At 35.5% G+C, this 10,325-nt stretch overlaps 3 protein-coding genes across 3 annotated transcripts; all 3 read left to right on the top strand.

The window, feature by feature from the left end:
• The first annotated feature begins 886 nt into the window (after positions 1-886).
• LOC106434267 (alpha N-terminal protein methyltransferase 1-like) lies at positions 887-2,811 on the top strand. Its single transcript, XM_013875107.3, has 8 exons — positions 887-1,214; positions 1,378-1,522; positions 1,605-1,663; positions 1,737-1,847; positions 1,936-2,037; positions 2,115-2,169; positions 2,261-2,358; positions 2,458-2,811. Exons 1-8 carry the CDS (start codon positions 912-914, stop codon positions 2,581-2,583), a joined length of 999 nt encoding a protein of 332 aa, XP_013730561.2. The 5' UTR covers positions 887-911; the 3' UTR covers positions 2,584-2,811.
• A 1,992-nt stretch (positions 2,812-4,803) lies between these two features.
• LOC111208509 (berberine bridge enzyme-like 27) lies at positions 4,804-6,676 on the top strand. The gene has a single exon (XM_022707561.2). It carries the CDS (start codon positions 4,973-4,975, stop codon positions 6,572-6,574), a length of 1,602 nt encoding a protein of 533 aa, XP_022563282.2. The 5' UTR covers positions 4,804-4,972; the 3' UTR covers positions 6,575-6,676.
• Positions 6,677-7,926: 1,250 nt separating this feature from the next.
• LOC106434268 (berberine bridge enzyme-like 26) lies at positions 7,927-10,227 on the top strand. The gene is made up of 3 exons (XM_013875108.3): positions 7,927-7,990; positions 8,242-8,803; positions 8,978-10,227. The coding sequence occupies exons 2-3, from the start codon at positions 8,298-8,300 to the stop codon at positions 10,101-10,103; spliced, it is 1,632 nt and encodes a 543-aa protein (XP_013730562.3). The 5' UTR covers positions 7,927-7,990; positions 8,242-8,297; the 3' UTR covers positions 10,104-10,227.
• Positions 10,228-10,325: the final 98 nt, after the last annotated feature.

The following is a 10,325-nucleotide window of genomic DNA, read 5'->3' as shown; positions in this document are numbered from 1 at the left end:
AAAATATACATTAATTCATAACAATTGAAAATATAAACTACTCACAGGTGTTCTCATACAATGTACTCATTAGTTCATATTAGTTTTTATTTTATTTGAACATATTAGTGTATTTTATTTATTAATAATACATATATATATATATATATATATAAATATTTAAATGAAAAGTAAATAGTGTTTTGAAGACCCGAATAGTAAAACCTTTAATTTGAGGTTTCACTGTTCAGATACTCAAAATTTGAGGATTCGAAAAAAAACCTTAAAATTTGAGGATTTGAGTATCTCTTAAAAATGCTCTTACTTGTTGGTTAATGCTTAGGAGAATGAGAATCAATTCATCAACTACTTCTCTTTTGTATGTTTCTATAATTCCTACCATATTTTACAATATAATTGTCGTCATTTTTAAATCTTTTTAATATGATTAGTTTTTGTGTACAATAAGATCCATCAATGAACCAAACTCTTTGACTCTATTGGTAAACATCACTTAATCGAATGAAAACTGCTGAATAGTTTTCTTATACAACTGGATAAATTTTGGGGAATAACAAAATACATATTAGATGCATCAACATATTTATATACTATTTAATTTATTATAAAAATAAAATTTATTAATAATTAAACTAGTTACTACAAAATGTAAAAACATCATAAATTGATTAAAAAATATTTAAATTCTTACTATAATTAAGTAGCTTAATTTCAATACATTTTTAATAATAGATTGACATCTTACGATACTATGAAATCAAATTATAATAACATATATATTTATCATTTAAAAATTTATCACCATTTATCTAAATGTTTAAAATGATAATAAAACATATGAAAATGGTGACAAAAAAAATTAAATTAAAATCTACAGAACCCTAAAAGAAAGCCCAATAATTAAACAAAAAATGTCTCTTTCTCTTTACAGCCCATTTGTTTCCACTGGATACTCCCACTGCAACCACCCAAACCATATCCCGCCGCCGTCGACGACGACGACGACGTCTGCTTTGCCACCGTCACTGCGTCACCTGAGAAGAGAAGTAAGAAGCGTCTTAACTCGCTCGTTGGATCCAATGGAAGTTAGTGGCGTAGATTCCGAGGGTAAAGAGTTCAACAGCGCCCAAGAGATGTGGAGAGAAGCAATCGGTGAAGAAGGAGATGAAACCAAGAAAACCCAATGGTACAGAGACGGTGTTTCTTACTGGGAAGTAAGCATTTTCAGATCTTTTCTGATTCTTTGTTGAAGAAAGTTGAATTTGTTTTGTTCTTAGTTCTCAGATTTGGTATAGCTTCTATTCCAAGCAAACGTGTAACCCTAACTCGTTTAATTTAGATTCTAAAGCTGTAGACTTTCTTTTTTTTTAATTAAAGGGTGTTGAAGCTTCTGTTGATGGAGTATTAGGAGGATACGGGCATGTGAATGACGCTGATATTACAGGAAGTGAGGTTTTTCTAAAGACTCTTATCCAAGAAAGATTAGTTAATGGAGGAGCAAATCAGCATCTAGTGGCTCTTGGTACTCTCCTCCCCTCATTGGTGTTTCTTGCCTGTTTATGTACATGTGTGTTTCTTTGAAAATCAACACAAATCATTTGCAGATTGTGGTTCTGGCATTGGAAGGATCACCAAGAATCTTCTGATACGGTACTTCAACGAGGTGAATGTTCTATAAATTGGGTTCTCTGTTTTTAGTTTCATTTGGTATAATTGTGTTTCTTTTTTGATCTTAGGTTGATCTTCTTGAGCCTGTAGCGCAGTTTCTTGATGCTGCACGTGAGAATTTGGCATCTATTGGCTCAGAAACGCACAAAGCAACTAACTTTTTCTGTGTACCTCTTCAGGTATTGTCATTCTTGTGGTGTCTCTTCTGCTTCCTCTGTTTTTGATTCTCCTTCACATTCTTTTGGGTGAATGTTTATATGATCATAGGAGTTTACTCCACCTGCTCAAAGGTACGATGTCATATGGGTTCAATGGTGCATTGGGCATCTCACTGACGATGATTTTGTCTCTTTCTTCAACCGAGCAAAGGTAAAGACCCTTTTTTTTATTCCGAGGGTCAAATAAGCACTGAAGTCAAGTAATGTCGTGTTCTTGGTTGATCTCAGGGATGCCTTAAACCCGGTGGGTTTTTTGTTGTGAAAGAGAATCTCGCTAAGAAAGGTTTCTTTCGCTCTCACTTTTGCTGTTCTTATGAAAAGTTCTGTGTCTAACAAAAGAGCTGATCTTTCATTGTTTTTTTGGTTTTGAGCAGGATTTGTATTGGATAAAGAGGATCGTAGCATCACCAGATCCAATCCGTACTTTAAAGAGCTCTTTCGACGATGTGGGTTACATCTCTATCAGACAAAGGTTGAGTTCTTGTCTATTTTTTCTTTTCATCTTAAGATAGTTTCTAGGAACTGTTGGTTTAGTCATTTATGTTTTTTCTTCTCCAATACTATTATCCAGGATCAGAAGGGTCTTCCTCAAGAGTTATTTGCTGTAAAAATGTATGCTTTGACGGTTGATATACCACCAAAAGTCCACAAAACCAGGTCGAAAACTCGCAGCAACAGACCACAAATCATCAAATGATAGGCTACTGGTTTGTGTTTTACGAGTTTTTAATCTTGATTTAAAGAGAGAAGCTATCAAAGATATGTGAATCAAGGCTTGTCTGCTTCACGAATGTTTCACAGTCACGTAGTTTGGTTTTGGCATGTTCGAATCTCCTGACCTCGCCTTAATTTTTAAGCACCTTATTGTTTGTTGTCTGATAATTTGTCCGAACTTCATGATATATGGACTAGAATTTTCACATTAGCTAGAGGATAACGATACTCTTCGAATGATGATTTGTAATCTGAATCGTAGTTGCTCCATATGGATCATTTTTGCAGTTAAGAAGCCTTTCGTTAAGTTGTTGCATTGATCTCCAAACTTGAAACATAAAACAACTATACTTTTTTCTTTCTTTTCTTAAATATATTTTGCTTAATACTTGCAATTAAAAAAGTCAATGAGATTGACTTACATGAATTAGCGACTCAATCGTGTATGATAATCCAAACCTATTAGAAGATGCTTAAAAAAACATGGTCACAATCTCATGGTGATTAGAGGTGAATGTCACATGGCCACATTCGCTTTGCACGCATCATTAAGCATAAGAAATGTGAAAGAGAACATACATGTATATAACCTAGAAAACCATATAACATTAAACCCTCTGGTATGCTCAGAGTATTTACTTCCTCTTAAGCCGACTAAACTTCAGCCAACTATGAATGTTGACTTCTCTATTCCTTGAGATTGTTTAGCTTTCTTCTTTATACTTCCATTCTCATATCAGGCTTAATTCTCTTATAGTCATAGAATACACTATTGAACATATCACATTACTCATCTTTTAGATGCAATTTGTCTTCAAGCTGGAAACTTAGAATTTTATCAAGGCTTGTATGATCATACGTTTGCAATGATACTCTCTCTGTTCCATCATTCTAAAACCGAAATGGTTACAGTCTCTAATTCTTTAGCAGTGTAAAATAGAAAAGTATCTGGTCTGAATGTCACACACACTAATGAAATATGATCCGAAACTTCCCTATGTCTTTTGCAAATTATTTATCTTAAGAGGGTGCTCATAGTGTTTCCTTCGCTTCTTGCCAGCTCAACTTCAATGCAGTATTTTGTGGACGCTATCCTATTGTCACCAATCAACAATTGATCACATAGTGTGGTATGTTTTTTTTTTAGCTATAACAGAAAAAAGAAGCTAATTATAAGTATGGTTCAATTGTTGTGAGGGAAATATGCCAATTGGTTTTGAACAATAAATCCTCTGAGATTTGATGTAAGAATGTCTTTATGTGCAGAAAATTTATATTTTAAAATTTTGATGAATAATAGATATTAATGTAAGAAGATATAAAAAATCATCTTCTAAAGTTATATTAAAAATAAAATTTGAAAATTTATATGAATGTATTTTCTTGTTTTAATACTAAATGCATCTATCCAAATCTGTTTTATTTATTAATATACTCATATAATTAAATAGTTAAAACGGTTTATGTATTTTTATATCTAAAATACCCCAGTGGAACCAAAAATGAATGAATGCCAAAATACCCAAAATATTATTTATATTTTTTTGTCGTCCCAAAATATAATTTATATATCTAAAATATTAGTTATATTTGTATTTCAGTTCAATTGTAGTATTTAAATTTTATAAACAAAAAATATTATGAAACTAACACCAAACAATTTAATTTATGATTAGAACTATTATAGTGATATATATTTTTTGTGATTTAAAGATATTATATTCACAATGATTATTATTTGTATAAATCGAATAAATCTTTAGTATTGTAGATCATATTTTCACCGATCAAATACTATCTACACCATTTATTCTATTAAAATATCGTTTTGAATAATTCACAAACCGCAGCCATACATGTATTATTTTCCAGTTTGTGCTGTTCCTATTACCAAATAGGCAGTTAGTATTTGGATCTAAAATGTTTTAAACCTTGAAACATTATTATTTCAAATATCATTTTACCTAAATTTTATTATTTCTTATTCAATAAAATATTACTATTTATCACTATATTAGTACTATTTTATCATTTACGAGAAGATTAAACAAAAAAAAACTCACTCAATGTTCGATGCAAGAGTGGGCAGACACGTGAGGTTGGTGGCTGCAAGAGTGGGCAGACACGTGACGTTGGTAACACTCAACAAGCTGCAGAATAATTGTCAGAAAAGGAACCAAACCAATCATGTTCTTTAGTAACATCCTGAGTAACATCATTCGTATTTTGGTCGAATGGAATCAGTTTTTTTACAAAAAGAATTGTATGTAGCCCACATCTCTTTAATAATAGAGATATGAAAATAAAAAAGAAGAAAACATACAGTACTTCATATCCATCTTTCCCGTCTATCCTCAGTCTATGCATAAAAAATGGAGTTCTTCAGCTTTCGGCTTTCTCTCTTTACTCATTTCATTCTGTTGAATCTTACTCTTGCTCATCTATCCAATCACGAAAACTTTCTCAGCTGTCTCTCTCGCGGGATAAACGACTTCACCGTCGAACCTAGAGTCATACACACCTCTGAAGACCCTTCTTTCTTCTCAATCTTGAATTCTTCCATACAGAATCCAAGATTCTCGGTTCTCGAAGCACCTAAACCGATCTCAATCATCACTCCGGTTCAAGCCACCGATGTTCAATCGACGATTAAATGCGCACGGCTTCACGATATCCACGTCAGGACACGGAGTGGTGGTCATGACTACGAGGGATTCTCGTACATCGCCAGAACCGGACCGTTCGTTGTCATTGATATGAGAAATCTCCGGTCTATTACACTAGATGTTGATAACCGGACCGGTTGGGTTCAAACCGGAGCTACAATTGGTGAATTGTACTACGAGATTGGGAAATTGAGCAAATCACTAGCCTTCCCGGCCGGTCTTTACCCCACCGTCGGCGTAGGAGGGCAGTTCGGAGGTGGAGGGTACGGTACATTGATGAGAAGATACGGTTTATCTGCAGATAATGTAATTGACGCGCATATAGTCGACTCGAGTGGAAGGTTTCTTGACCGACAAGGCATGGGTGAGGATTTGTTTTGGGCTATACGTGGAGGTGGAGGGTCGAGTTTCTGCGTTGTCTTAGCATGGAAGATTAGATTGGTCGATGTTCCGACAGTAGTAACTGTCTTTGACGTCACGAAAACATCTGAGAAGGAGGCTGTCCGAACCATCAACAATTGGCAGTATATCGCGGATAAGGTTCCTGATAATCTTTTCATTAGAGCTATGCTGCAGAGATCTAACGACACAGCAGTTTACGCTTCGTTCCCTGGACTTTATCTTGGTCCGGTAAGCGATTTATTAACGTTAATAGAAGAGAAGTTTCCGGAACTAGGTCTTAAGATAGGAGATTGTAGAGAGATGAGTTGGATTGAGTCAGTTCTCTGGTTTATTAAAGGAGAATCAATGAATACTCTTACGGAGCGTAAGCGTACGTCGAGATCTTTCAAGGGCAAAGACGATTTTATTCAAAAACCGATACCAAAAACTGCTATTCGTGAGCTTTGGAAGCGAGCCTACGCGCCAGAGGCTAGGCTAGCAAAGATCATACTCACTCCATTTGGTGGGAGAATGAGTGAGATTGCGGAAAATGAAATACCATTCCCACATAGAGGAGGGAACCTCTATGAGATTCAGTATTTGGCTTATTGGAAAGAAGAAGAAGACAAGAACAAGAATGATACAGAGATATATATGAGATGGGTCGAGAGTTTATACGATTTTATGACTCCTTATGTTTCAAAATCACCAAGAGGAGCTTATGTTAATTTTAGAGATGTTGATTTGGGGATGTATAACGTTGGGATGAATATGAAGACCAAGTACGAAGAGGGAAAGATTTGGGGAGTGAAGTATTTCAAGAACAATTTCGATAGATTGGTGGCGGTGAAAACGAGTGTTGACCCAATGGATTTCTTCTGTGATGAGCAGAGTATTCCAGTTCTCAAATCTGTTGATGTTATGTAAAAGTTTTTCAGATTTATTTCCTTGGAGAGTTTTGTGTGCGTTTCTTTTTGAGCTCTTCTTTTGGTTGGTAACTTAAATAAAACTAATCGGATCAAAACCAAACCGAAGATACTTATTAGTTCTCAGTTACAAATGTGCTGGTTGGTTTTAGTGATCTCTTAAAATGGGACTAAATTTGATTTCTGTTTATAGAACAAAATTTGTATAACTGGAAATAATTGACATGTCCCACAATCCCACCCACAGTTCCATTGAAAAAGATATTGGGATAGCTGGTGGTGTCAATACCGGATCCCAACAGGCTTTCACTTACGTAAGAAATGAGTGACTTAGCACTTAGCAGCTTTGGGTTGTCTGTTTTCAAAATTTGTCCTCATGTACCCTTAAAAGCCAATTTGCTGGAAATTCTAGATATTTTATGATGTCTCGATGCAGATTCGAGAAACAATTATTTCGATCAAATAACAAATTTGATCTATAAAATAATTAAAATTTTAAAAAACTATGTAAACAAGAATATCTTTTCATGAAAAAGTCTAAGTTGATCTTCATAACATTTTAGAACACGTAACCTTTCTAAAAATAATTAAACACTTTCTTAAAATACATTTTTATTATTGAATGCAATTACTCAAAAATTGAAACCAAAATTTTGAATGGATCTCTTTAAAATTTAAATATATTAGTTTTCAGATTATATTGGATCAGATCACAAATTCATTTTTTTCTACATTTCATTGATGTTATGATACCAAAACAATATTAGAAGAAATGTTGATTTAATTTGCTAATAAAAATAAATATGAAAGATGTTTACTTACATAATAATTTTGGTAAAATTGTAAAAAAAAATGTAATTGTGTATATATAGATAGATATACAGGTGATTAAAATAAAATTTCTACAAATGGTAGAGCTCGGTGCACAGTAATTTGGTAGAGCTAAGTGCAGAGTAAGTGATTTGAATTTTTATAGTATCCCACTATCCCTGATCCGCTATGTTTCTATTTGAATTAAGTTTCTTTTTATACTACTTTGCAACTAACTAAATGTCTAGTGTTTGGATATTCATAAAATCTGGATACTACAATTGTCGGGACATTTAAAGTTAGGCCAAACACAAAATGAGGAGCTCAGACAAGGGATAACACACGAATATTTTGCCACCTAAAACTTCCAGTTTCCTACAAACACAAACTGCAACGTTTTTTACACACAAGTGAGCAAAAATGTCTAGCACGTCACGATACTGCAGTTTGAAAAATTTGGCTGTCTCACACTCCTCAGTCATTGATCTTTATAAATCAACGAGCACTTTCATATTTATTTGTAAATTCTTGACTCAAATGTTCCACAGTTTCAGTCGTCGTCTCCTGTCTCCACCGTACGTGAAACGTAACGAACTTGGTCAAGTTGGTAAGTCTGTGAAACCAAAAAAAGTTCGGTAAAGTTTTAAAAGTAACTTTAGTTTTGAACTTTAAACTCTAAATGGGCACTTACCTTTTAGTGGTAGCATTAAAATCAACAATGTCATGATGAAAGTTTAGGCATTTGGGCAATAATTTTCATAGAGAAGAAACAAAAAGTTTATATTTGTGGTAACTCTAGAGAGAACGTGTAAAAACGTTTGGATTCTTTATGTCTATTTATAGAATGAATTTTTGCAGATTGGGATTAAACGAAGAGCAACAAACAATAGAGCAGAGCTTCCTTAAAGCGAGAAATGGGAATTTCAAAACCATCCCCTGCATTTTCTTTTCTTTTGATTTTCGCCTTATATTTCTCATTCTACACCATAACACCAACAACTTCTTCAGCTTCCCTCCAAGATCAATTCATAAACTGTCTCCATAAAAACACGCATGTTTCTTTCCCACTCGAAAGTACGTTTTTCGCTCCTGCCAAAAACGTTTCCATGTTCAGCGAAGTCCTTCAGTCCACAGCTCAGAATCTCAGGTACTTGACAAAGTCCATGCCTAAACCGGGATTCATATTCAAACCGCTCCACGAGTCTCACGTCCAAGCTTCCATCATCTGTTCCAAGGAACTTGGAACTCATGTGCGCGTCAGAAGCGGCGGTCACGACTACGAAGGCTTGTCTTATGTCTCGGAGATCGAAAAACCTTTTATAGTGATGGACCTGTCAAAGCTGAGAAACGTCAACATTAATATTAAAGACAATAGTGCTTGGGTTCAAGCTGGTGCTACAGTTGGTGAACTTTACTACAGGTAAATAAAAAGACAACAAAGAAATTTTCACTATTACAGAAGGATCACTAAAAAAAATATGGCATCTAAAGAGAAGTTTACTCCGAAATTTAGACAAAAACGGAATTGTGACACTAGGATAGGATCGATCTTTTGACTGTATATTTGATCAAGAAACTTTTTTGTTATATGTAGGATTGCAGAGAAGAGCAGAGTCCATGGCTTTCCGGCAGGTTTGTGCTCCAGCTTAGGGATAGGCGGGCACATAACTGGCGGGGCATACGGTTCCATGATGAGAAAATACGGTCTCGGTGCAGATAACGTTCTAGACGCAAAGATAGTCGACGCCAACGGTAAAATACTCGACCGAAAAGCGATGGGCGAGGATACGTTTTGGGCGATTCGAGGAGGCGCTGGAGGCAGTTTCGGGATAATTCTAGAATGGAAGATCAAGCTTGTTCCTGTTCCTAAGACGGTAACCGTCTTCACCGTCACCAAAACGTTACAACAAGACCCTGGAAACAAGATTCTTTCTAAGTGGCAAATGGTCGCGGACAAGCTTGTCGACGAGCTATTCATCCGAGTGATCTTCAACGTAGCTGCAAACAACGGAAGCAAGACCGCCACGACGTCGTATAACGCTGTGTTTCTTGGCAACAAAGGAGTGTTGATGAAAGTTATGAACAAGAGCTTCCCGGAGCTAGGTCTAACACCGAAAGATTGTACCGAAATGAGCTGGCTTGAATCCATTGTTTACATCTCTGGATTCGCGAGCCGCACTCCTACCAAGGTATTGCTTCAAGGGAAGTCAGCTTTCCCAAAGAACAACTTCAAAGCCAAATCCGACTTCGTGAAGAAGCCTATTTCTGAGTCAGGGCTTAAAGGGATCTTCAAGAAGTTGCTTAAAGAAGATAATCCAATGATGATATGGAATCCTTACGGAGGAATGATGGCGAAAATCCCTGAATCACAGATCCCGTTTCCCCATAGGAAAGGAGTCATATTCAAGATTCAGTACGTAACGAATTGGCCAGACAGTGACAGGAGAGCAAACAGGCACATCAAATGGATCAGAGATCTCTACAGTTTCATGACTCCTTATGTCTCGGCGAATCCACGACAAGCCTATGTCAACTACCGTGATCTAGACCTGGGACAGAACAAAAAGGGCTGTAAGTCGACCATCAACCAAGCTCAAGTCTGGGGAGCTAGTTACTTCAAAGACAACTTCAAGAGGTTGGTGAAGGTTAAAACAAAGGTTGATCCAAATAATGTCTTCAGACATGAACAGAGTATCCCACCTATGCTGGTTCAAAACTGAAGCTCAAGAATATCAAATTAGAATAAACTAGAAGAAATCAGATAATGTTTCTTCTAATAAAGTTAAGGCAAGCATGTAGCACTTTGTTTTACCTAAAATTTGAAGCGTTGCTTCTTATGAGTCAGACAAGTTGTTTTTAATTAATTCCCAGTTCCTTGATCAACTTTACTACACTAGAATCGTAATCGAAAGCTTGTTCTCGTTCTCAATTTGTTAAAGTTT

This window comes from Brassica napus, chromosome A9 (assembly GCF_020379485.1).
Source record: "Brassica napus cultivar Da-Ae chromosome A9, Da-Ae, whole genome shotgun sequence".
NCBI classification, from domain to species: domain Eukaryota; kingdom Viridiplantae; phylum Streptophyta; class Magnoliopsida; order Brassicales; family Brassicaceae; genus Brassica; species Brassica napus.
The sequence above is the reverse complement of the archived record's forward strand: the minus strand, read 5'-3'. Positions and strand labels throughout refer to the sequence as shown.

Excerpts from the sequence above, each read along its gene's own strand:
- LOC106434267 (XM_013875107.3), top strand. The coding sequence starts at position 912 with ATGTCTCTTTCTCTTTACAGCCCATTTGTTTCCACTGGATACTCCCAC. Across the intron at positions 1,664-1,736 it reads TGATACGGTACTTCAACGAG|GTTGATCTTCTTGAGCCTGT; the intron begins GTGAATGTTCTA and ends TTTTGATCTTAG. Across the intron at positions 2,170-2,260 it reads AGAGAATCTCGCTAAGAAAG|GATTTGTATTGGATAAAGAG; the intron begins GTTTCTTTCGCT and ends GGTTTTGAGCAG.
- LOC111208509 (XM_022707561.2), top strand. The coding sequence starts at position 4,973 with ATGGAGTTCTTCAGCTTTCGGCTTTCTCTCTTTACTCATTTCATTCTG.
- LOC106434268 (XM_013875108.3), top strand. The coding sequence starts at position 8,298 with ATGGGAATTTCAAAACCATCCCCTGCATTTTCTTTTCTTTTGATTTTC. Across the intron at positions 8,804-8,977 it reads GTTGGTGAACTTTACTACAG|GATTGCAGAGAAGAGCAGAG; the intron begins GTAAATAAAAAG and ends TGTTATATGTAG.